Source organism: Danio aesculapii, chromosome 18, assembly GCF_903798145.1.
Source record: "Danio aesculapii chromosome 18, fDanAes4.1, whole genome shotgun sequence".
In the NCBI taxonomy this organism is placed as follows: Eukaryota; Metazoa; Chordata; class Actinopteri; order Cypriniformes; family Danionidae; genus Danio; species Danio aesculapii.
The window spans coordinates 27,139,402-27,166,828 of NC_079452.1; the positions used below are offsets into that span (position 1 = coordinate 27,139,402).

Genomic DNA, 27,427 nt, shown 5'->3' on the forward strand with positions numbered 1-27,427 from the left:
TCACCTTTAATAACTAATTTCTAATTGATTTCTTTTGTCTTTGCCATGATGACAGTGTGTAATATTTGACTAGATATTTTGCAAGATATTAGTATTCAGCTTAAAGTGACGTTTAAAAGCTTAACTAGGTTACCTAGGCATGTTAGGGTAATTAGCAAGTCATTGTGTATCAGTGGTACTGTTGACAATCAAAAATAATCTATCGTAAGGGGACTAATAATTTTGACCTCAAATTGCTGGAAATTTTTTTTAAAACTGTTTTTATTCAAGATAAACTAAAAGAAAAAAGATTTCTCCATAAAATATTACAGACAGTCTGTAAAAATTTAATCATCACATGGGAATTATTTTTAAGTGGTTTTGTTTACTTTATTTCACTCTTATTTAAATGTCTTTCTGTCCTTTTTTTCTGATATACGGATATAAGTGTGCCCTAAACCACAAAAAAATCCCCTGTGTTTGTGTGGACTCTGTGAATGAAGGTCATTCTGATTCTGATGTTCTCCAGTAATCTGTCTCAAAGGTCCCGTGAAATTAAAAAAGTTTTATAGAGTTTTTAGTATCAGTATGTTAGTGTTAAAGATTTCTATAAGCTGGTGCGCTCCAAAACAGTCACACAATTCGAGTTTAGATGATTTAAAACTAATATAAACATGTAAAGTTTGCAGTTTGTCACTTCCGCCTAAATCAGGGCTGTCCAAACTCGGTCCTAGAGGGCCAGTGTCCTGCATAGTTTAGCTCCAACTTCCTTCAACACACCTCCCTGGAAGTTTCTATTGTACTCAGAAAGAGCTTGATTGGCTGGTTCAGGTGTGTTTAATTGGGGTTGGAACTACAATATGCAGGACACCGGCCCTCCAGGACCGAGTTTGGACACCCCTGGCCTAAATGGATTTATTCACGTCACCTCATACTTCAGTTTCTCATCAAATCTTCTGACCAATCAAATGCTCTCTAGTGTCTGTCATGCCCCGTTCCCCTTCTTCTCAATTGCTGTTCGTTTGATGCGCTTGAGCTCAAATACCCTCACTGGCAGAGCTGTGATTAAAACAAAACACTACTGGCTGTTTTTTTAAAAAGGAGCTACGCTATGCCCTGCCCTCTCCTCCTGTCTTAGTTGAGATTACGCAAAACATTAAATAAAAATGAACATTTCAAAGCACTTCACAGGAGCTTTAATGAAGTGTTTAATTTCTTTTAATGAAGTGTTTCTCTATCCTCTCGCAGGCTGATGCTGGTGCAGAAGAGCATGTGATTCTCTGCTCCTCCAGTGACAACTCTGACATCATCACCCTTGGTGACGCTCGGGAGGCGGAGACTGAGGAGGAGCCTGTTGCTAAGGAGACTGAGGAAGCAGGAAGTGAGGATCTCGGAAGCTCTTCCAGCAGCCAGTACACGTTTAGAGAGTCGGAGAAAGGTGAGTAGAAAATGCTGCACACTTTATTTGCTATGAGGATTGTTTTGGTTAATTGATGTTTGTTTAACCCTTGTGTGCTGTTGGGGATGTTTTGATCCACTCTGAGGTGATTTATAGTCTTAATTTGGCCACAGCTTTCTCTGTGTTTCAGCAAATAGACTGTTTTTTGGTGACAAATCTTATTTCTACACATATTTTGGGAAAATGCTTTGAAAAATTTCAAAAGCTCAACAGTAGACTCAAATTGACTACCCTTTCATTATGTTGGGGGCTTTTTTTACCCCATTGACTTCCATTATAATCACATTTTTTGATTGGAAAGCCATGACAGCATATAATCATGCATTCTTGAGTGTTGCTGGTTTTAGTCATAATAATCAATATATCGACCATACTTGGAGATGACCTCTATAATTTTGGTCGTTGCAATATATGTTGACAAATTCACAAATAACATTAAAGCCATTTTACAATGACATTTACATTCTACCTCACCGCTGTCAAAGTTTATAAATGGACATTTACTTAATAGGACATTTGATAGTATATATATAATAGGACATTTACCTTTTTAATGTCAAATTCATTATTCATCTGGAGTCACCACAGCGGAATGAACCGCCAACTAATCCAGCATATGTTTTACACAGCGGATGCCCTTCCAGCTGCAACCCAGCACTGGGAAACAACCATACACACATTCACACACACATACACGATGGCCAATTTAGCTTATTCAGTTCACCTATAGCGCATGTGTTTGGACTGTGGGGGAAACCGGAGCACCCGGAGAAAACCCACGCCAACATGGGAAGGACATGCAAACTCCACACAGAAATGCCAACTGACCCAGTCAGGACTCGAACCTTCTTGTTGTGAGGCCACAGCGCTAACCACTAAGCCACGGTGCAGCCTAATGTCAAATTATAGAATCTAAATGACCATAAGAATGATAAGTATTTATCATTAAAGTGTTTATGAGTGTTTGCATGATAATGCTATTATATAATCATTATATAATCATTGGCATAAAAGGATCTCAAGATGACAATAATATCGCTTGGCGCAACAATTTCTGTGACAATATATTGTGCACCAAAAATTCCTTATCGTGACAGGCAGAGGTAGTTTTCCCTGTTGGGAAGAGCTACAATTTGTAATTTTTCTGCTGATCGTCAGTAGCAGTGCAAAAAGAAAGTTTAGTTTTAGGTTTAATTATATGTATGTGTGTGTGAGTGAGAGAGAGCGAGAGATAGGGCTCTATCATACACCCGGCACAATAGGGCGCAAGACATGTTTGTTGCTTTTTTCAGACCAACGTAACCCTAATTTTCCCAGTTTTTGCAATGTTGTTTAAATAGCAAATCCATTTGTGCCACTTTGTGGACTCATAGGTGTTCTGGTCTAGAAAAGAGGTGTGTTAAGGTGCATTGTTGGCACGTTGCTATTTTGAGGAACTACAATAGACTGTGCAATAGACCAGCTGAAATAAGGTCTAAAGTCCAGAGCAGAGCGCGTTAGTTGTGCGCCTTAAATGTACACACTGCTTAATACACACAGAATGTACAGTAATACGCAAATATCTTTACAAATGAAAAAGAATTAAAGGATTAAAATATGACAAAAATGATTATTTTCTACATAAATATAAAAACCACTGTCTCCATCTGTCTTCATCTCGGGAGGCTTTTATCAATTTATTCACAACATCTTGCATTTGTATGTTATTATTGTATGTTAATGTTGTTATTATTATTAGTAGTATTATTTATTATATGGATATTTATATTTGTTTTACTAAAAACAAGCTGAGATTTGTCCACCTGTCGGGTTTTGGAGACGTCTGCATCACCATATGGGGCAAAAGAATAGCACGTATGTTTGGATGGAACTCTTTTATTGTTCATTATTGTTCATTTATTCGTTTGTTTTGTAAATTAGAACTGAAATTAGAACTAGTTTTGAAACAAATCTTTGCACTTAACAAACAAAATTAAATATGTAGGCTAATGGATGTGGAATGCGTGTACTAGACCATTTCCTTATCCACGAAAGAGAGAAAGAGAAAGTAAAGAGGCTGAATGGAGGAGGCTTGTTCTTCATCCTCGCACTGCAGATGCTCTGTTTAACTGTTTTCTCGCTAGTGAAGCGTTCAGTTTATCCACTTATAAAGTCCGCCATGTAAATAGCAAATGCGCCATGGCGCGACGTAACTGGCTCTTAAAGGGAATGTGAGATGAGACTCTGATTGGTTTAATGCACGTTATGCTCAAAACACACTCAGAACTCATTAAGAGAATAAGCTCAACCCTGTTAGACCCTGCACCGCGGCACAGAGCTTATTTTTCCATCCTTAAAATAGCAAAAGTGGATTCGGACACAGCCTTAATACTTTTGCGCCATGAGCTTTAGACTTTGCGCCTAGATCGTTAAAATAGAGGCCAGAAAGCGTAAGAGAGACCATTGTGCATTTATCTTAATATGTCTGAGAAAATCAAAATAAGCATAACATAGTAAGTGCATTTTTGAACACACACTATAATCTGCTGTTTTACTTCATATAAAAGTAGGAAACGTTTTACACAGGCCAATCTAAAGGGTTAATGCTGAAACTGATGATCAACTGTAAAAATGACAAGTTGTACCTCTTCCCAGAAGGCAAAACCAGCAACAATCAAGAGTGCATGATTATATGCTGTCATGGCTCAAAAAATGTAATTGTAATGGGAGTCAATGAGGCAAAAACAGCCACCAATATAACGAAAGGGGAATACATTTGAACAGTACACAAGGGTTAAGGTTGACTTTAGGTTGTAATTGTTGATGGTAGAGTGTTATAGTTTATTTTAGTTTAGCTTATAGTTCTATAATTTAGTATAACCTCTAGATTTTCTTTCTGTTTTTCTGCTATCTGCTAGTTTTAAAGGCATTATATAAAATTATTATTATAGTTTATTATTTTGTTTGTATGCATTAAAATTGCAATTATGGCTTACTCTTTCAAATGAGCATAATGTACATTTTATTTAACTAAATAACCGTATATGATTTGCCTTTTCAGTTTCTCAAAGCATTTTTAGATATGATGAAATTTCAATAATAATATTTCTTAATTAGCTTAGTGTCTTTAGTTCATAATAATAATAATAATAATTATTATTATTATTATTATTATTATTATGGTTATTACTATTTTATTATTGTTGTTGTTGATGTTTTATAGTTATTAATTTTATTATTATTTTATTATTATTATTATTATTACTGATAATAATAATGATATTACTGTGATCAATACATAATCATCACGCTTCCTTTTGTTGCATGAAGTTTCTATATTTGGACGTAAGTGAGAAAATGAGAAAGAAAAGTAAAATTTTTATAAAGCAATTTTTCCCCCGGACCAAAATCTTCTGAATGGATTGTAATGACAATTTCCCGAATTTGAAAAGAAGAACTTTCCAGGTGAGCTGGATGGTGAAAATAAATATCTGCCATCATCATCTGCCGTTAGTCTGAAAACTGGGTGAATTCCAGAGCAGGTTTTAAAGGGTGTTGGGGAAAGTTTCTGAATTCCCCCAAACGTGCTCTGGATTTCCCAGCATGTAGATCTCCCCTTAATGTTGACCTTGTTGTTAATTTTATTAATGCATTTTGTATTTAATTTACATTTCTTCATATTTCAGATTAAATGTTATTAAATGTGTGGTTAAATCTTTACATAAAGGAATTTCTGTAGAAGCTTTCTGTCACAGCAAAAAAAATGTATGTATGTATGTATGTATTATTTATTTATTTATTCTTTTTAATACATTTTTTGTGATGCCACCAAACAAACAAGATTCAAAATAAAGTTAAAATTATGAGGTATTAAAATAAAATACTAGAAAATAGTTAAGCCTGTCACAGAATAAAGTTAACAGAAAAGGTATCAATATTTTGACTTTTTTCCCCTCAAAGTGATGTAAGTGCAATATAAGAATGGCTAGATTAGCTCAGAATTAGTTAATTATAATCAGAATTATAATTAAGTCATCCATGTTGCATAAAAATAACCTTTTTAATTGATACATTTTTTGGTTGGAAATATGTTTTCTCCAATTAATTCCCAAAAGTAATACTACTACTAATAATTTAATTAATAATAAATTAATAAATTAATTAATAAATTATTTCATTAAAATGCATTAATAATAATAATAATAATAATAATAATAATAATAATAATAATAACAATAATTCCAATAATAATGTATTAATAATAATAATAATAACAATAATTCCAATAATAATGTATTAATAATAATAATAATAACAATAATTCCAATAATAATGTATTAATGATAATAATAATAATAATAATAATAATAATAATAATAACAATAATTCCAATAATAATGTATTAATAATAATAATAATAATAATAATAATAATAATAATAATAATAACAACAATAATTCCAATAATAATGTATTAATAATAATAATAATAATAATAACAATAATTCTAATAATAATGTATTAATAATAATAATAATAATAATAATAATAATAATAACAATAATTCCAATAATAATGTATTAATAATAATATTTATAATAATAATAATAATAATAACAATAATTCCAATAATAATGTATTAATAATAATAATATTAATAATAATAATAATAACAAAAATTCCAATAATAATGTATTATTAATAATAATAATAATAATAATAATAATAAAATAATAATAACAATAATTCCAATAATAATGTATTAATAATAACAATAATAATAATAATAATAATAATTCTAATAATAATGTATTAATAATAATAATAATAATAATAATAATAATAATAATAATTCCAATAATAATGTATTATTAATAATAATAATAATAACAATAATTCCAATAATAATGTATTAATAATAATAATAATAACAATAATTCCAATAATAATGTATTATTAATAATAATAATAATAATAACAATAAATCCAATAATAATGTATTAATAATAATAATAATAATAATAACAATAATTCCAATAATAATGTATTAATAATAATAATAATAATAATAATAATAACAATAATTCCAATAATAATGTATTAATAATAATAATAACAAATTATTACTTCAATTAATTCTCAATAATTATAACAATAATAATACTTTATTATTATAATTATTGTTGTTGTTATTATATTATATGTTGTATATATAATATGTTATTATAAATAATTTAAACAATGCAAAATATCAAAATATGCTTTATTTTTGCTCCAGATATCTTTATTGTTCTTCTGTGGTTAAATTTGTCCCCTGTATTAAATTGCCATCAGCCTGGTGCTGGAGTGTGTGGGGATTGTCCAGGTGTGTGTGGGAATACAGCAGTCGCTCTCTCTCAGGTGCTCCTCTGGGACTCTGAGCATGTTTTGTTCGCATGCTGGGAAAGCTCGAAGGACGATCGGTCTGTGTGTGTGTGTGTGTGTTTGTCATTATAAACACTATAAACCACTTTAACCCGCCTGATGAAACACACGTAAAAGTGAGTGAAAAAGCCACAGGAATGTGTTTGTTTGACCTACATTGCAGACTAGACTGTAAGTGCAGCTGAAATCAATATTATTCGCTCTCCTATTAATTTTTTCTTTTTTAAATATTTCCCAAACTGTTATTTACAGATTCATGAAATTTTCACAGTATTTCCTATATTATTTTTTCTTCTGAAGAAAGTCTGATTTGTTTTATTTTGGCTACTATAAAAGCAGCTTTTATTTATTAAAAAATCATTATAAGGTCAATATTATTAGCCCCCTTAAGCAATATTTGTTTTGTCCACAGAATTATTGTTATACAATTGTAATGGAGGCCAGCTAGTAAGTGCTGTGCAGGTAAAACCTCACTCCTCTAGCGACAGATGCTAGAGGCCATGGTCTTTAGCCTCCTTGGTAGAGCAACCAACTCCCATGTGGAAGGTCGCCGGTTCGATACCGGGTTGGATGGTGTAGGACCGGCAGGGTTACATTGATGCCGTGACCCGGATGGGAGTGAGGTTTAGGTGGGGTGAGTGTAATGGAGGCCAGCTAGTAAGTGCTGTGCAGGTAAAACCTCACTCCTCTGACCTCTAAAGGTGCTCTAGCGACAGATGCTAGAGGCCATGGTCTGTAGCCTCCTTGGTAGAGCAACCGACTCCCATGTGGAAGGTCACCGGTTCGATACCGGGTTGGATGGTGTAGGACCGGCAGGGTTACATTGGTGCCGTGACCCGGATGGGAGTGGGGTTTAGGTGGGGTGAGTGTAATGGAGGCCAGCTAGTAAGTGCTAGAGGCCATGGTCTTTAGCCTCCTTGGTAGAGCAACCGACCCCCATGTGGAAGGTCACCGGTTCGATATTGGGTTGGATGGTGTAGGACCGGCAGGGTTACATTGGTGCCGTGACCCGGATGGGAGTGAGGTTTAGGTGGGGTGAGTGTAATGGAGGCCAGCTAGTAAGTGCTGTGCAGGTAAAACCTCACTCCTCTGACCTCTAAAGGTGCTCTAGCGACAGATGCTAGAGGCCATGGTCTGTAGCCTCCTTGGTAGAGCAACCGACTCCCATGCGGAAGGTCGCCGGTTCGATACCAGCTCGGTGCGGGTTGGATGGTGTAGGACCGGCAGGGTTACACAATGACTTGCCTAATTGCCCTAACTTTACCCTAATTAACCTAGTTAAGCCTTTAAATGTCACTTTAAGCTGTATAGAAGTGTCTTGAAGAATATCTAGTCTAATATTATTTACTGTCATCATGACAAAGAGAAAATAAATCAGTTATTAAAACTATTATGTTTAGAAATGTGTTCTCTCTGTTAAAGAGAAATTGGGAAATAATTTCTACGTGAAGTATTTTGATTAATCTTGCTTTCTGGGAATACCGGAGAACACAAAGCAGACATTGAGCTCAGCTTTAGGCCAGTCATGTGCTGTTTAGTCCATTGGCTCCATACTGCAGCGTAAACACGGCTGTTTTTCTGCAAACAGGAGCACAAATGAGCTGCACGAATCACTGATCTGTGCATTGCATTCACATGTTGCATTGACTTTAATCAGAAAGCGTGTGTGTGTGTGTGTGTGTGTGTGTGTGTGTGTGCGTGTGTGTGTGTGTGCGTGTGTGTGTGTGTGTGTTTTTTAGGGTAGTTGTAAAGTATTTAGTATTTATTTTATTTATTCTTAATCGATTTCTATTTGTTTTCTCTGTGCTGTTTATTCATTTCATTTATTTTATTTTCAGCTTAGTCCCTTTATTTATCAGGGATCGCCACAGCGGAATGAACCACCAACTATTCCAGCATATGTTTTATGCAGCGGATGCCCTTCTATCTGCAACCCAGTACTGGGAAACGCCCATACACACTCAATCACACACATACACTATGGACAATTTAGTTCATCAGTTCCCCTATAGCGCATGTGTTTGGACTCTGGGGGAAACCGGAGCACTTGGAGGAAACCCACACCAGCACGGGGAGAACATGCAAACTCCACACAGAAACACCAGCTGACCCAGCCGGTGAGGCGACAATGCTACCCATTGTGCCACCGCAGCGCCCATTTGCTGTTTATGTATTTGTTTGTTTATTCATTCATTGTGTGCTAACTATAATAACTGGCTCCCTTTAAGAATCAATGAACATGATCTAAACACGCGTGTGAGTGTGTGCATTTGTGTGTGTTTGTGTATGTGTGTCTGTTTGCGTGCAAGAATTTGTGTGTGTGTGTGTGTGTGTGTGTGTGTGTGTGTGTGTGTGTGTGTGTGTGTGTTTGTTTGTTTCTCCTCTTGGCTCTGCTTTCCATGTGTGTGTGCGTGCATGCGTGTGTGTGTCTGTGCGTGTATGTGCATTCGAGTGTGCATGTGCACATTTTTGTATGTGTGTGTGTGCTCGTGTGTGTGCGCGTGTGTGTGCGTGTGTGTGTGTGTTTCTGTGTGAATGTGTCTCTCCTCTGGGCTGTGCTTTCTGTGTGTGTGCATGCAGGTGTGTGTGTGTGTGTGTGTGTGTGTCTGTCTCCTCTGGGCTGTGCTGTACACGTGTGTGCATGCATGTGTGTCTGCGTGTGTGTGTCTTTGTGCGTGTATGTGCATGCGAGTTTGTGTGTGCATGTGTGTATGTATGTGCATGTGTATCTGCGAACATGCGTGCACGTTTGGGTTCGTGTATGCTTGCGTGTGTCTTTGAGTGTGCGAGCATGTGTGTGTGTGTGTGTGTGTGTGTGCCTGTGTATGCGTGTGTTTGTGTGTGTACATGTGTGTGTGTGTGTGTGTGTGTGTGTGTGTGTGTCTGTGTCTGTCTGTGTGTATGTGTTTATATCCTCTGGTCTGTGCTATAATTGTGTGTGTGTGTGTGTGTGTGTGTGTGTGTGTGTGTGTGTGTGTGTGTGTGTGTCTGTGTCTGTCTGTGTGTATGTGTTTATATCCTCTGGTCTGTGCTATAATTGTGTGTGTGTGTGTGTGTGTGTGTGTGTGTGTGTGTGTGTGTGTGTGTTTATCTCCTCTGGGCTGTGCTATAATTGTGTGTGTGTGTGTGTGTGTGTGTGTGCGTGTGTGTGTGTGTGTGTGTCTCTGCACTTGTGTGTGTGTGTGTGTGTTTATCTCCTCTGGGCTGTGCTATAATTGTGTGTGTGTGTGTGTGCGTGTGTGTGTGCGTGTGTGTTTCTGTGCTCTCAGTGTTCCCGGTGGATCCTCCAGTGCAGGGAGACGACAGTAACAGCAGCACTGATGATAATGATGATGATGATGATGAGATGAAGGCCAGTCCTGTGCTGAGGAGACGCAGAGTGAGGAGGAGCTCAGAGTCTGGAGACCCGCAGGAGAAACACAGGAAAGCGGAGGAGGTGCTGATCACAACTACAACAACAACACACACTCCAGCAGCAGTAACACCAATCTAGACACATGCAGTAATATAATATAACATAATATAATATAATATAATATAATATAATATAATATAATATAATATAATATAATATAATATAATGTAATATAATATAATATAATATAATATAATATAATATAATATAATATAATATAATATAATATAATGTAATGTAATGTAATGTAATATAATATAATGTAATATAATATAATATAATATAATATAATATAATACAATACATTCATATATTCATTTTCTTTTCTTCTTAATCCCTTAATTAATCAGGGGTCGCCACAGAGGAATGGACCACCACTTATCCAGCATATGTTGTTATGCAGCGGATGCCCTTCCAGCTGCAACCCAACACTGGGAAACACCCATTCACTCTCATTCACACACATGCACTATGGACAATTTAGTTAATTCAGTTCCCCTATAGCGCATGTGATTGGACTGTGGGGGAAACCGGAGCACCCGGAGGAAACCCACACCAACACGGGGAGAACATGCAAACTCCACACAGAAATGCCAGCTGACCAAGCCAGGACTTGAACCAGCGATCTTCTTGCTGAGAGGCGACAGTGCTAGCCCCTGCGCCACCACGCTGCCCACCAATATAATATAATATAATGTAATGTAATGTAATGTAATGTAATGTAATGTATTGTAATATAATATAATAATAAGTTGGCGGTTCATTTCACTGTGGCGACCCCATATTAATAAAGGGAATAAGCGGAAAAGAAAATGAATGAATGAATAATATAATAATTGTATAATACAATATAATATAATGTAGTATAATATCAGAACAACAACACTCTCCAGCAGCAGTAACGCCAATCTAGACACATGCAGGATTATAATAATGTAATATAATAAAATAGAATACAATATCGTATAATATAATATTGGTGTCACGGTGGGTAGCACAATCGCCTCACAACAAAAAGGTCGCTGGTTCGAGCCTCAGCTGGGTCAGTTGGCATTTCTGTGTGGAGTTTGCATGTGCTCCCATTGTTGCCGTGCGTTTCCTCCAGGTGCTCCGGTTTCCGGTTATGTGTGTGAATGAGAGTGGTATGGGTGTTTCCCAGTGATGGGTTGCAGCTGGAAGGGCATCTGCTGTGTAAAACATATGCTGGATAAGTTGGCGGTTCATTCCGCTGTGGCAACCCTTGATTAATAAAGGGATTAAGCTGAATAGAAAATATATAATATAATATAATAAAATATAATATAATAACAACAAATCACACTCCAGCAGCAGTAACACCACATACATATGCAAGAGTAGAGTAGAGTAGAGTAGAGTAGAGTAGAGTAGAGTAGAGTAGAGTAGAGTAGAGTAGAGTAGAGTAGAGTAGAGTAGAGTAGAGTAGAGTAGAGTAGAGTAGAATAGAATTATTTGACAGAAGAAAGAACTCAAACAGGTTTTGAACATGTGAAGGATGAGTAAATGAATGCAGAATTTTCATTTCTGCATGATCTGACCCTTTAATTTGCCTTAAGTGTTATCATAATGACAGCAGAGAACTGGACTAGTGAAATGTCTGTGTGTTTTATTCTACATCAGGTTGTGGAGGAGATTGCGGCTCATCCGGACCCCCACGCGGCTCAGCATGATCTGGGTCCCGTCAGCAGCTCCCTGAACAAGTGTATCCTGCTAGCGCTGCTCATCGCCATCAGCATGGGCTTCGGACACTTCTACGGTAGGGCTGTACGATATTGGGAAAAACTGACATTGCAATAGTTTTTCTACAATACATATTGCGAGATGAATATAAGTTTACAAAAAATAATTAAATAAATGAATAATTTGTTGTCCAAATGGTTTAAATTCATTTGAAATTGCTTGACTGCCATGTGACTATTGCAGATTCACACATTGCGATATCGATGATGAAACAATATATTGTGTAGCCCTGTTCTACGGTGAGCAAAAACACAGCGTTCACTGCTTATGAAAGCAAAACTGACACTCACAGGATTTACTGGACAAGGAGGAAACGATTATTTTGCAATGCTTCCACGATGCAACCAATAATGTGTCTGTTTTTTGCTTTCAATTGAAAGGCTTGAAGCGTACACTACTATTCTGAACCAATCGAAAACAGAAGTAGTCGAAGCATGACTTGTTTAAATCAATTATTTATCTGGTTAATCTGACTCCAGTAAAGTTGTTATCATGGATAAAGAGAAAGAATCTCAATGCCTTAAAGCAGGCAAAGTTGTTTATTAAGTAAGATGTTTAAATACACAGACAGCAGAATGAAACAAACTAACTTACTGTATAGTGTAACTTAATGGTAACAAATGCACTGCTGTGCAACAGAGACACTGAAGCTGCCTTTGTAAGCAGATGAGACTACGCACCGCTGTACTCTGCAGGAGATGCTGAGTGAAAGCCATTCTCCCCGATTAACAGTCACCTTCTTATATGCTAAGCAAAACATTGTAAAACCAGCTGAATATGAAAGGGAAGTTGAGGAGATAAAGTGGGGGAGAAGCACATTAACATCATCTACTCAGGCCACGACTCAACAATAGTAACCTGATTGTATATTGATATACATCAATGTCTCTGTTGATTTCATCACTACAATGCTGAAGTCATAAACTGTCAAATAACACCAAACGTGATAGAGTTATATGAAAGAAAATCACAAGGAGGTGAATTGTGTATGGTGACAAGCACATGGTTACTGTAAGCAAATGGCAGAAATGTGTATTGGAGCTGTAATGAACTCTGCCACACTAGGAGGACTCCTCCTTTGACTGGAATGTCCCAGTAGTCCTTCATTTGCATCGAATAAATAGTATATAATATTTTCTCAGGTTACACAGCGCTACATCAGAAGCCACAAAAGTGCAAAGTGCAAAAAATAGCTCAAAAGTGGCCGCTCAAGATTGTGTGTGTGTGTGTTTCAGGCACAGTGCAGATTCAGGAGAGGCAGAGGATTGTGGAGAAGAGTCGTGTGAATGAGCTGGACGTGCCACTTAAAAGAGAGCTGGATGTTAAGAATAAGGTCTGTGTGTCATAATCCTAACACCCACACAGATTAATACAGCTGTAAGGTGTTCCACAGTATTCAATTCAATTCACCTTTATTTGTATAGCGCTTATACAATGTAGATTAATCAAAGCAGCTTCACATAGAAGATCATAGTAAATTGGAACAGTGTAGTTCAGTTTGTAGTGTTTAAGTTCAGTTCAGTTGAGCTCAGTTCAGTGTGGTTTAAAATCACTACTGAGAGTCCAAATACTGAAGAGCAAATCCAACGATGCGCAGCTCTACAGATCCTGAACCATGCAAGCCAGTGGCGACAGCGGAGAGGGAAAAAAACTTCACTAATTGGCGAAAGTAAAGAAAAAAAGCCTTGACAGAAACCAGGCTCAGTTGGGCATGACCATTTTAATTTCTCCGCTGGCCAAACGTCTTGTGCAGAGCTGCAGTCTCAGCGGCGGAGGCTGGAAGCTGGCCTCAGCGAAGAGTCGTCTGTCTCTGGAGCGTCACAGGAATCAGTCTCATGTTCTCCACTCCTTCATGACCACCACAGCAGCTACTTAGGATACGACCTGGTCCAGGATATGGACACCTTGGGATCATCTCGTCGTTGGTCTTGGATCGAATCAGTGACTCTGCTTAGTCTGAGGGCCTCGGGAAGAGTATCCACAGGCAGAAATGGTGATAATTAGAATAATTAGCGTAGCTGCTGTTCATAGTGTATATAAACAAGATGCAAAACCTGTGTGGAAGCCCCCTAAGTGGTGCACTGAGTGTATGCTTTACTGAACAGATAGGTCTTTAATCTAGTTTTGAATTGGGAGAGTGTGTCTGAGCCTCGGACGTTATCAGGAAGGCTATTCCAGAGTTTAGGAGCTATAAATGGGAAGGCTCGACCTCCTTTACTCGACTTTGCTATTCTAGGTACTACCAGAAGCCCTGAGTTTTGAGATCTTAAAGAGCGAGTTGGATTGTAGCGAGACAGAAGATTGGTTAGATAAACAGGAGCTAGATTATTTAAAGCTTTGTAGGTAAGAAGCAATATTTTAAATTCAATACGAAACTTAACAGGCAGCCAGTGTAAGGAGGATAAAATTGGGGTGATGTGATCAAATTTTTTAGACCTGGAAAGAACTCTGGCAGCTGCATTTTGTACTAATTGAAGTTTGTTAATAGAGGATGCTGGGCAGCCAGCAAACAGTGCATTACAGTAATCCAGCCTAGAAGTCATAAAAGCATGGACTAGCTTTTCTGCATCTGAGATGAATAGCATACTTCGTAACTTAGCGATATTTCTCAGATGAAAGAAAGCAGTTTTTGTGACATGGGATATATGATTTTTAAAAGTTAAATTGCTATCGCGTTACTGTAATCTAATTACATTTTTGAGGAATGCAGTAATATAACAAATTACATTTTAAATTTGTGTAATTCGATTAGTTACTAACGTCAATGTAATTGCGTTACTTACATTAAACATATAGTTTTTAAAAGAGAAATGCTTATTTTAATGCACGTTTTTGGCTGCAACGTCAGTTAATAAGCATGTGCTTTTAAATAGCTGGAGAACGCGAGCTGAAATGGATGCTGACAAGAGTGGCTGCTTCCTTAAGTGGAAATATAGACATTACTTTGATTTTATGGAGCATAAAAACAAAACGATTGCTGTGAAATGCAGTCTATGTCCAGTCTCTAAAGATGTTTCGACTGGTTTTAACTCGACCAGCAAGCACTTGAATAGAAAGCATTCTACGACAATACTCGTCACCAAGGAGGACACCCAAAAACACAGCAGTCCAACTCAGCCTACACTGCAAAAAATGTGTAATTAACTTAGATTTTTTTTGTTTTGTTTTTAGTCTAAGTATCTAAAAATTCTTAAAGGGCACATAGTTGACCTCTTTTTTATGATTTAATATTAATATTATGGTTCTTCTGAGTGTGCCATATTAGGTTCAGTTTAAAACACAATTCAGATTTTTTTATTATAATGTGTTAAAAAGTGTCATGTTGGGGGCGTGTCCACAGTTCGCTGATTTATGGGTGTGTTGCTTCACATGTAAATTAGTTTCAGCTTCCCGCCAACGTAACAAGGGGGCGGAGCCATGAGCTCACCCGCTCTGCGTTTGCAACAGAGTCTGACAGGCAGACAGAGAAAAAGCTGGAGTGAGATGATCAGCATTCAGTCGTACGACTCTGACACAGACCAAGCAGAGAGTACAAAATCATTTGTGTCTTTGTACAGTTTTACAGCCAACTGTGTGCTAGTTTCAAGTGCCGAGCTTGTACACAGAAACTAATAACCACGCACACTGAATTAACTTTGACTGAGGCACCGGATGCGCCGCTCGAAGCCGCGACACGGCACACCAGACACTCTCTGTGGCGCGGCAGAAACATGAAGTGTCCCGAATCGTCGCGCCACGCATTTTTGAATTCTAAACATAGGTTTCTGCAGCAGTCCGCGGAGCGTACCCTTGAGTGTACCCTGATAGAAACCGATGTTTAGATCTCTGAAACGCATGCTAGTTAAGATCACAGGGAGCTTCTGGGATCGCGAGAAATGCAAACGGCTGAAGTATAAGGTAGACTCAATGAGAAGTACACATGTTTGCAAACCTACCTAAAGATACAACCAATAATTCAGATGAGAGCGATAATGTGGAGAATATTGATCTTGTGTTGAGCCCAATGAGCCTTGCATCTAAAAATAGAGCTAGCGTGTTCCTTTAGTGATATCGCTTCGACTCACGCTGAAAATGGCGGACGTGAATCAACAAACTGAGCATATGATGACGCGCCTGTCAATCAATATTGGTGGGCGGGGGGACCGCTCTCCTACGTAAAGTTGCGGTCGATTTGAAAACCGCTCCAATTGGTCCAAAAAAGCACTGGGTGTGCTTATATCACCCAAGTTTGACAGTCTGTACACCATACATGCACATATGTCTGTCCAAACAGCTTGAAAAGTAGATTTTTTACCATAGGTGCCCTTTAAATCAAGAAGCATTATTAAGACAAGCAAAACATAGTCTCGTTTTAAGAAATAATATGCCAAAATGAAAAGGTATCAGTTCAGTTTTCAGAGTTTAAGTTCAGTTCAGTGTGGTTTAATGTTCAATGCTCAAAGTCAAAACACTGAAGAGCAAATCCATCGATGAACATGAATGAAAATTAAGTGAGTTTTCCCTTAAAACAAGCTAAATAATCTGCCAGTGGGGTAAGCAGAAGAAAAAACAAGACTATTTAAAGTTACGTCGATCAGCTGGTTTGTCTATAAGCTGACATACGAGTGATCCGCTGATGAATCGCAGCTTTAAAACACTCCAGTGTTCCTGTATCTGTGTTTACACTCAGTGAATTCGCTGAACTGATGACCTTCACAGTCATTTCTGTTGAGCATGTGAACACCATGACAAATCAGCTGTTTAAAACGTGCTCAACAACGCTCAAATGTTAGTGGAAATTGATGTTTGTTTTTTTTTTTTAAATAAGTATGTTTATTGGTAATGTATACATAACATTATGTTGGATGCAAAAGTACAATGCATACCAGGATATTCCTTTTTTAACACTCACCCACATCAAATCTCAAATTCTGTCAAAACATTAGTCATGTTGTTAGTCGAAGGTAGAGTTACAGCAATCAATGATTATAATAAACAAAAGCAATAATGCATAACTAGATTAAATGTCACATATGAAACAGAACGAAAATAAGAGAACGTTTTTACTGTATTTTTAAATAAATGCAGCTTTGTTGATCAGAAGTCTTCAGAAGCAGCAGCTCTTCATGGAGTTTAGTCTCACAGCCCTGTTTTTGTGCATATAGGACGTGCTTGAGAGGTTAAGGGAAGATCTAGAAGAAAAGCAGGACATGGTTTTGTCCCTCTCGAGTGTCATGGATAAAATAACTAAAGAAAACCAGCATCTCAGAGTCAAACAGGAAGAGTTACAGGTAACCCGACCACATCAGCAGATTCATCTTTATTTCTATTGCACATTTTACTTTGAGATTATGTCAAAGCAGCTTAACATCGATAAAGTTCTAGTCAATTAAAGCGCCGTCAACTTATCCAGCATATGTTTTACACAGTGGATGCTCTTCCAGCTGCAATCTAGTACTGGGAAACACCCATACACTCTCACATTCACACACACACTCATACTCTACTAGCAGTTTAGATAATCTAATTTAGCAGACTCACTCATACGCTACATCAGTTTAGATTATTCACCTATAGCTCATGTGTTTGGACTGTGGGGGAAACCGGAGCACCACGCCAACATGGGGAGAACATGCAAACTCCACACAGAAATGCCTACCAGCCCAGCCGGGACTCGAACTAGCGACCTTCTTGCTGTGAGGTCACAGTGCTAACCACTGAGCCACAGTGCCGTCCTCAATTTAGCTCAGTTCAGTGTAATGTAAATGTCTCTGCTGAAAGCCCAAACACTGAAGAGCAACTCCACCACAGATGACAGATGAAATAAAAACACAGTAAAGCTGCAACAAATTTCACCAATTGTACTGGTTGCTAGTGTACGTTTATATGTTGCTTTGTTTTCATTTTTATTTAGTCTTTTATGTCTTTTATTTATTTTTTTTACAGTTTTTTTATTATTTTAGTTCTGTTTTTTAATTTATTTTAGAATTAGATATTTTTAGATATTTATTATTTTATTTTGATTCAGTTCACATTTATTTTGTCAGTAAACAAATGTGTTTTTTCATGGCTTTAATTTTAGTTATTATACTTCTGTCTCTCAGTCTTAAACGGTTTACTTTGATTTCCTAAATTCTTAATTTGAACTGTTTGTTAATTTAATTGCATGTTTTGGGATATTTTATTTTAGTTAGCTTTAATTTTATTCAAGTAAAAAAACCTTTAAAAAAAACTATTTTAGTTAAAAACTTTTTTCTGTTTTAAATTTATTTTACTGAAAAGTTTTTTTAGCATAGTTTATTATTATTATTATTATTATTATTATTATTATTATTAGTAGTAGTAGTAGTAGTAGTAGTAGTATTAGTATTACTATTATTCTATATATTTGTTTCGTTTTTTTATTAATTATTATAATACTCCAGTCCTATAATGCTTTGACTAGTTTTCAACTAGTCACTAATGCTTTTTAGTTTTCAACTTAATGTGAAACGTTTTAATAATTTTATTGCATGTTTACTGATTTGTTTATTTATTTTCAAAATTTCAGTTAGATTTGATCTTATTCAAGTAAAAAAACGCACAAAAGCAATCTAAATGGGTGCTTGGCTAAAAAACTAAACTTTTCAAAAAGGCGGCAACACCAACGCTCCAAAAATATAAATTTATTAACTTGAAAAAGCTGTAGTGTCTGACATTTCGAGCACACCGGCTCTCTGTGATAGCTTTTTCAAGTTAATACATTTATCTTACATTTAGCTTTGGTGTTACCGCCTTTCTGAATACATTTTTGCACATCTTATTCAAGTAACAAAACTTTTATTATGGTTTTAGTCTTAGTTGATTAAGTACAATATTTATAGATGTTTTAAGGCTGTAAAACTCATCACTGCACACTTTACAAACTTTTCTCAGACAGGCATTAACATTTTCACTCTTCTCTCTCGATTAAACACTCTCAAAGTTCAGACTTTTGTAGAAAAACAAGTGCAAATGAAACCAAAGATCAAAACCTGTAAGTGCAAACATTCATCGCTGTCAGCAAAAGGTTCATATAGCTTTTAAGCTTTTGTGTGGATAATGTTTCCATCCAGCGTAATGTTCTTTCCTCTGCAGCCACTGAAAGACTACATCTTTAAGGACATGACAGTTGGAAGTAACGCACACTGCACATGCACATTCGTGTACCCTGATATAAACCTATGTTTACAATAATAAAATGCATGGCTCTGGTTGGCGGCACATCCAGTGTGCGAGCCCCTTTACGATGGTCTAGCTGCGGACAGTTACAACCTTTTTGTATCTTTGTTGAAACTCACACTGCTAGCGATTGAAGATTTATGTTAATTTGGCAAGCTGAATGCATTCTGTACTGTACAGGAGACATGGAGGAGATTGATCGACAGTGGTCTACAGCCAATCAGGACGCAGAACACAATTCGCTGTAAATAAAAATTTTAAAAAAGCATGTCAAATTGCACTAAAAAAAATCGGTGAAACTGCAAGGTGAAAGGTGAACCACATTATAGCGACCACTGTATAATAAAAAAATAATTTTATCAGTTTAAGTTTACTATAATACACATGCACATAATGCAAACTGGCTAAATCAACAGTTATTGTAATTACCAATGTATTTGTTTCAATTTGATTTATGTTTAGGTGCACATACAATATTAAATCATATAAATTTTAAATAAAAAATTGAAATGTGCATTTTTTTTTTATTCGATGTTTTGACGTAATCTCAACTGAAACATGAAGAGAGCATGGGGCATAGAGAGGCTCCTCCCCTTTTAAAAAACAACCAATAGTGTTTTGTTTTTATCACAGTGAGAGTGGTTGAGCTTAAGCGCATCAAATGACAAGCCAATGAGAAGAAGGGTGCGGGGCACATCAGACACTAGAGAGCATTTGATTGGTCAGAAGATTTGATGAGAAACTGAAGTATGAGGAGACATTAATAATAGCATTGATCCATTTAGGCGGAAGTGACAACCTGCAAACATTCAATGTTTATATAAGCTTTATATCCTCTACACGTAAATTTGGTCACTGTTTTAGAGCACACTAGATATCCTTAAAACAAAAATACTGATACTAGCAACTAAAAAACATTATTTTAATTTCACCTTTAACAGTTTTTGATTCCTGTTTGCAAACACAGGCCCAAAGACGAGATTTATTCGAGCAGCTCTTGCAAACCAAAAGCCAGATGGAGAGCGGGCAGAAGGGTCTGACCACCGAGAACCAGAAGCTTAAAATCTCTCTTGAGCGAGAAGAAGCTTCTCTGTCGGCCCTTCAGGAGGAGCTGTTGGTCCTGCGGGGACAGATCCGAGAGCTGGAGGACAGAGGAGCCGGAGCCCAATCCATCCAGAGCGAAAACCGGCGGCTGAAGGGACACTTGCAGGTAGAGATCCAATCAGGGGAGGATTTAGTGGTTTGGGGGGCCTTAGCAGTTCCAGCCATGGGACCCAACAGTCCTAATATGCACCATTTGATTAGTTTTTTATTTACTTTTTTGGATCTGTCCATTTATTTTGCTGCCTTTCTTATATTACTCAATCTTGTTTTCTATATTTTTGTCTTAAAGGGCACCTATGGTAAAAAAATCTACTTTTCAAGCTGTTTGGACAGACATACTATATGTGCATGTATGGTGTATAGACCGTCATATTGGGGTGATATAAGCACACCCAGTGCTTTTTTTTTCAATTTAACAACATAATAAATGGTGGACCAATTGGAGCGGTTTTCAAACCGACTGCAACTTTACGTAGGAGAGTGGTCCCCCCGCCCACCAATATTGATTGACAGGCGCGTCATCATATCCTCAGTTTGTTGATTCACGTCTGCCATTTTCAGCGTGAGTTGAAGCAATATCACTAAAGGAACACGCTAGCTCTATTTTTAGATGCAAGGCTCATTGGGCTCAACACAAGAGCAATATTCTCCACATTATCGCTCTCATCTGAATTATTGGTTGTATCTTTAGGTAGGTTTGCAAACATGTGTACTTCTCATTGAGTCTACCTTATACTTCAGCCGTTTGCATTTCTCGCGATCCCAGAAGCTCCCTGTGATCTTAACTAGCATGCGTTTTAGAATTCTAAACATAGGTTTCTATCAGGGTACACTCAAGTCGGACGTGTGTCGCCGTTCGCCAGTCGCCGTTGTGTGTACACAGATAGAAAGCTATGTTTAGAATTCAAAAATGCGTGGCGCGACGATTCGGGACACTTCATTTTTCTGCCGCGACACGGCAAACCAGACACTCTCTGTGGCGCGGCAGAAACATGAAGTGTCCCGAATCGTTCGAGCGGCGCATCCGGTGCCTCAGTCAAAGTTAATTCAGTGTGTGTAGTTATTAGTCTCGGTGTACAAGCTCGGCACTTGAAACTAGCACACAGTTGGCTGTAAAACTGTACAAAGACACAAATGATGTTGTACTCTCTGCTTGGTCTGTGTCCTCTCACTCCTGCTCCTTCTCTCAGTCTGCCTGTCAGACTGTTGCAAACGCAGAGCGGGTGAGCTCATGGCCCCGCCCCCTTGTTACGTTGGCGGGAAGCCGAAACTAATTTACATGTGAAGCAACACACCCATAAATCAGCGAACTGTGGACACGCCCCCAACATGACACTTTTTAACACATTATAATAAAAAAATCTGAATTGTGTTTTAAACTGAAGCTAAACTGGCACACTCAGAAGAACCATAATATTAATATTACATCATAAAAAATAGTTAAACTATGTGCCCTTTAAAGTACAAATGAAATCAAAACTAGCCATATTGATTTTATTAGCTCACGTTGCTAGTTTTGTGGTGAAAAATTCATCTGTGCATGTCATTAAGAAAAAAACAAATAGTTTGCCTTTATAATCTAAAATTAAAATCTGAAAAAGCACTTCCTGATTGTTTTCAGTAAAATTCTTACATTAGGTCAGTCTGAGGTATTGGGCGTGGTTAAGTATGGTAGCCACCTGTCAGTTTTGACAACAAACAGAAATGGTGAGCAGGAGGAGTCTGTTAGGTTGTAATAACTCTTCCCATACCCTTTTCCCCTGGTTTTTCTCTGAATAAAACACCTACAGTACTACATCTAATCAGCTCACAGTAGGAAAAATAAGCCACACCCACTGTTTTCTCATTTAATATTCTGTTTCTCAAGGAACTGCATCACAATACGAAAAAAACCCCAACAGTTCTGAGTGCATCTGAACTGCACCTGAGCCCGATTCAGAGTTCTCACACTTCTCAAACGATCAGGAAAACGGGTCTGAGCACGGTTCGGATAGCATAGTGTGAGTGCGCCCTAAGACAATACTTTGAGTAAGAGTCTACCATGTAAACAGCGATTTTTATTTTTATTTTTAATGACCTTAATCCAACTAAAGTCATAACGGAGCTAAACATAAATGGAGTTAAGACATGTGGAGTATGCCGACTTTAGTGTTCATGTAAACACCGCAATTAAACTATTACTGTCATGTAGGATTTTCACCGCATTTTGCGACAGGATAGTCTATACCAGGGGTCACCAAACTTGTTCCTGGAGGGCCGGTGTCCTGCAGATTTTAGCTCCAACCCTAATCAAACACACCTGAATGAGAAAATCAAGGTCTTACTAGGTATACTTGAAACACCCAGCCAGGTGTGTTGAGGCAAGACCCTGCAGGGACACCGGCCCTCCAGCACCGAGATTGGTGACCCCTGGTGTATACACACACACAGCAGTTTGACACTATTCTCTGCACCTACCGAGTCAGTGAAGGACCACAGACACCTGCATCGCGTAATGCGGAGGTTTTTTCCCTGGCATGCGGTATCAAATTCCATTATAACTACACTTTTTCAGCAGTTCCTCGCATCCAATATCTCGTTTGTCATGGGGGCATGCAGGAAATGTTCCTAAGTGAAAGTGAAAGTGCCAAACTGCAGTTAAAGTTGACAAATTGTTGCAAACATGCAAACGTAGTCACTCTAAGAGAAATTTATGTCAATATATGGTGTGTATGAAATATTGTGTCGTTGCTTTGAAATGTTTTGTGTTTTGATACAAATAATGTTTATTATTCTTTAAGTGTTGCACTTTTTATAAAAGCTAAAATGTCCTGTTTGGCTCCGATTTAAGTCAATGTCGAGTTTAATTTCTATTGTTTATGCGCTGTTGAGATTTATATGTGTTGAATTTTAAATTGTGTTGAGTCAAGTAGTTTAAAAATGTATTGAATAACTGAGTTACTTTTTAAATACACTGTAATTTAAATACAATTTTAATGATGTAATTAATAACTTTTTTGAAGTAACTTTCCCAACACTGGTTGCAGGGCCTTTTTGATTTATTAAACATGATGAATTAAATCGTGGTTAATCGTGAAATGGATTAATTGCTGCATCCCTACTTGCAGGAGGAGAAGCAGAAACTGCGCATCTTCATGAGCCAGAGAGAAGCTCTGATGGCTGAGGCTCAGCTGCTGCGGAAAGAGCTGGAAAAAGAGCGAAAAACCACTGAGAATCTGAAGGAAGAACTCAATCGGAAAGAGGAGACCGGAGAACTGCAGGCAAAACTGGAGGAGCTGGAAAACAAGCTGAAGTTTGAGCAGCAGCGCTCTGATCTGTGGGAACGACTATATTTGGAGATGAAGGAAGAGCGAGCGAAAGGAGACCGAGACGTGAAGAAGACGAAAATCCCCAAAGACGGGATGTTGGGAAAAGTGAAGGAAACGTTTGACGCCATGAAAAATTCCACCAAGGAGTTTGTGCATCATCAGAAGGAGCAGATTAAAAAAGCCAAAGAGGCGGTGAAGGAAAACCTGCGCAAGTTTTCCGACTCCGTTAAATCCACCCTCAGGAATTTCAAAAACTCGGCGAGTAACGTTTTTAGTCACGAAAAGCGATTTCAGGAGCAGCAAACCTTCCAGCAGGAGCACGGAAACAAACGTGCTGACGATTGGCAGCCGCAGAAACCTTTATATTCGCGCAAATCCACCGCTGACTCTCCGTTCAATGCCGAACGCAATACGCGCAAACCCGGCGCACAAAAAACACCCCCCAAAGGCTGTTCAGGGGTCTACGATTGCGCCTACCAGGAATCGATGAGTTTGTTCAATAAAGCCATGGAGCCCATTCGCGCGGATGAGTTTAATGAACTCCTGCGCAGTTATTTGCAGAAAGAAGTGGGTCATTTCCACCACTGGAGGGAGCTGGAGAGCTTCATCAATAACTTCTTCCATAACGGCGTCTTCATCCACGATCAGATGCTGTTTACCGACTTTGTCAGCAGCGTTGAGGATTATCTCGAGGAAATCATCGAATATCACGGTCTCAGCGACGATGTGTTCGAGGATCTGGATGATTATATATATCGGCACATATTTGGAGACACGTACCTAAAATACTTTGGGCCGAGGTAAGACATTTTGCAGTCTTTTTTTTGTTAGTAAATTTCACAGATATGGCGTGTGTATCTTGTAACTTGTGCAGCTCAATTTTTTGTTTATTATTATTGCTGTTACAGCCATGTTTATAGCAACACCGTTCAGTGAACTGCATAACGAACAAAAGACTGAATGTGATTCAATACTCACAGCAAAGTTGCGGTTTTATGCTCTTTACATTAAAGCAAAAAAAATGTTATTGTTTTTACTAATGTTTGCAGATATAGCTGGTGAAATTTAAGTGTATTACTATTATTTAAAGCCTTGTTTATAGCAACACCGGTGGCCGTTCAGTAAATTGCATGAACAAAAGACTGAATGGCTGCGTCCGAAATCGCATACTTCCATACTATAATATACTCTAAAAACAGTATGCCAGCCAAGTAGTATGACTGAATTCATAAAATTCGAAAAATGCAAATTTAAACCTTTATTTATTAACAAAAAAATAATAATACACACACACACACATATATTGTTTTTGTTGTTACTAGTATTTAGAGATACAGCAAGCAAAATTTAAGTTTATTATTATTATTATTATTTTAAAGCCTTGTTTATAGCGACACCGGTGGCCATTCAGTGAACTGTATTACGAACAAAAGACTGAATGAGATTCGATCACCAATATATATTGTTGTTACCAATATTTGCAGATACAGCAAGCGAAATTTAAGTTTAATATTACTATTATTATTATTTTAAAGCCTTGTTTATAGCGACACTAGTGGCCATTCAGTGAACTGCATAATGAACAAAAGACTGAATGTGATTCGATGTCCAGTATACTTACAGCAAAGTTGTTGTTTTATGCTCTTCCCATTACAAGGTTTTTTTGTTGTTACTAATATTCAGAGATACAGCAAGCAAAATTTAAGTTTATTATTATTATTATTTTAAAGCCTTTTTTATAGCGACACTGGTGGCCATTCAGTGAACTGTATTACGAACAAAAGACTGAATGTGATTCGATCACCAATACATATTGTTGTTACTAATATTTGCAGATACGGCAAGCGAAATTTAAGGTTATTATTACTATTATTATTATTTTAAAGCCTTGTTTATAGCGACACCGGTGGCCATTCAGTGAACTGCGTAATGAACAAAAGACTGAATGTGGTTCGATCACCAATATATATTGTTGTTACTAATATTTGCAGATACGGCAAGCGAAATTTAAATTTATTATTATTATTATTATTATTATTTTAAAGCCTTGTTTATAGCGACACCGGTGGCCATTCAGTGAACTGCATAATGAACAAAAGACTGAATGTGATTCGATCACCAATATATATTGTTGTTACTAATATTTGCAGATACAGCAAGCGAAATTTAAGTTTAATATTACTATTATTATTATTTTAAAGCCTTGTTTATAGCTACACCGGTGGCCATTCAGTGAACTGCATAACGAACAAATCAGACTTTCTCCAGAAGAAAAATATATAGGAAATACTGTGAAAAATTCCTTGCTCTGTTAAACATCATTTGGGAAATATTTGAAAATTCACAGGAGGGCAAATAATTCTGACTTCACCTGTATATTAATTGGAGCATGAAAAAGAAGTGCACTTTAATTCTTCTGTTTATCCAGTGCGGTGCATGTTGATAATGTGTGCTTCTGTTGCTTCTCTGTCTGTAGGTCTGAGAAAGAGTAGCGTCTGCATGTTGACACGCATGAGTGAACCACGCATCGGGCTTTGTGGCAAAAAAAAAACCTAAAACCATTTCCTGTTTGTAAATTTGCAGTCGCCCCTTGGAAGGGCCGGGGTCAAAGGTCAAGGCGTGGCGTCCCTGCCAGCGCCCGCAGAGAAAGCAGCAGCATCAGCCTCGACCCCACAGAGCCAAGAAATGGAGCCAACATTCGGGACGAGACCCGAACCGACAGTTCGCAGACGTCAAAATAGAGCTGGGCCCCATGCCTTTCGATCCCAAATACTAGAATAAACATTCCTCCTCTTCTCAACCACCATCCGTCTTTTAGTCTTGCATTGGAGGAAGCTTTGAGTTCACTTTTTCCTGCGAATAGTTTTAGTTTTTGCACATGTAAATGTTCTAAGGCTGGTTGAGGGATTTCTTTCTGCACTTTTTTTATGCAGATCTAATTTTTATTTTATGCAATATTTAATTGGATTTTTCCCGGATTCTCTAAACTCCATAACAATAACAACCAAATTTGATCATCTAGGCTTACAAACCAAATTACTATAGAACTTTTTGCATTCGGGACTTAACCCGAATTGTCAAAATAGAGCTGAGCCCCATGCCTTTCGATCTTTCCATCTATGCTTTTCTATTTCTATCTATACTAGAATAAACAATATTCCTCTTCTCAATGATGATCCGTAGTTTAGTTTTGCATTGGAGGAAGCTTTGAGTTCACTTTTTTTTGTCATTTTAATTTTTGCACATGTAAATGTCCTAATGCTGGTTAAGTGAAGTTTTTATTCTGCATCCAAACGGCACCTTTTTTAATGCAATATATGATTTGATGTTTCCCGTATTCTCCAAACTTGTGGAAATCATATTGAAGGATTGATTTTTATCATAACATTAACAACCAAATTTGTTCGTTTTGCTTACAAACCAAATTAATAATTTGGAGGAAGCTTTGGGTTTACTTTTTTCCTGCAAATTATTATTATTATTATTATTTTTTGCACATGTAAATGTTCTAATTCTGGTTGACTGATTTTGTTTCTGCATCCAAACAGCACCTTTTTTTTTAGCAGATCCATTTTATTTTTAATGCAGATCCAATTTTTTATGCAGATTTATGTTTCCCGATTTCTCTTAACTTGGAGAAATTGAATTTAATGATTTGAATTTTTTACATTGACAACCAAATTTTGGCTTACAAATTAAATTAATATAGAATTTGGAGGAAGTTTTGGGTTCATTTTTTTCCTGCAAATTATTATTATTAATTATTTAATTGTATTTTTTTGCTCATGTAAATGTCCTAATGCTGGTTAAGTCATTTCTTTCT

At 37.2% G+C, this 27,427-nt stretch overlaps 1 protein-coding gene across 3 annotated transcripts in view; it reads left to right on the forward strand.

Moving 5' to 3' along the window:
- ccpg1 (cell cycle progression 1) overlaps nt 1-27,427 on the forward strand; it is a 35,901-nt gene that overhangs the window by 7,351 nt on the left and 1,123 nt on the right. Inside the window, exons 5-13 of one of the 3 annotated variants that reach the window (XM_056478417.1) lie at nt 1,228-1,417; nt 6,751-6,816; nt 10,110-10,276; nt 11,894-12,029; nt 13,249-13,346; nt 17,158-17,283; nt 20,160-20,402; nt 23,404-24,404; nt 26,188-27,427. The exon at nt 26,188-27,427 is cut by the window's right edge and continues 1,123 nt beyond it. In XM_056478417.1, the coding sequence (XP_056334392.1) occupies nt 1,228-1,417; nt 6,751-6,816; nt 10,110-10,276; nt 11,894-12,029; nt 13,249-13,346; nt 17,158-17,283; nt 20,160-20,402; nt 23,404-24,404; nt 26,188-26,380 (2,220 nt within the window). In that variant the 3' untranslated portion in view covers nt 26,381-27,427. Of the gene's footprint in view, nt 1-1,227; nt 1,418-6,750; nt 6,817-10,109; nt 10,277-11,893; nt 12,030-13,248; nt 13,347-17,157; nt 17,284-20,159; nt 20,403-23,403; nt 24,405-26,080 lie in introns of all 3 variants that reach the window. The other 2 variants (XM_056478420.1, XM_056478419.1) reach the window with 2 other exon arrangements.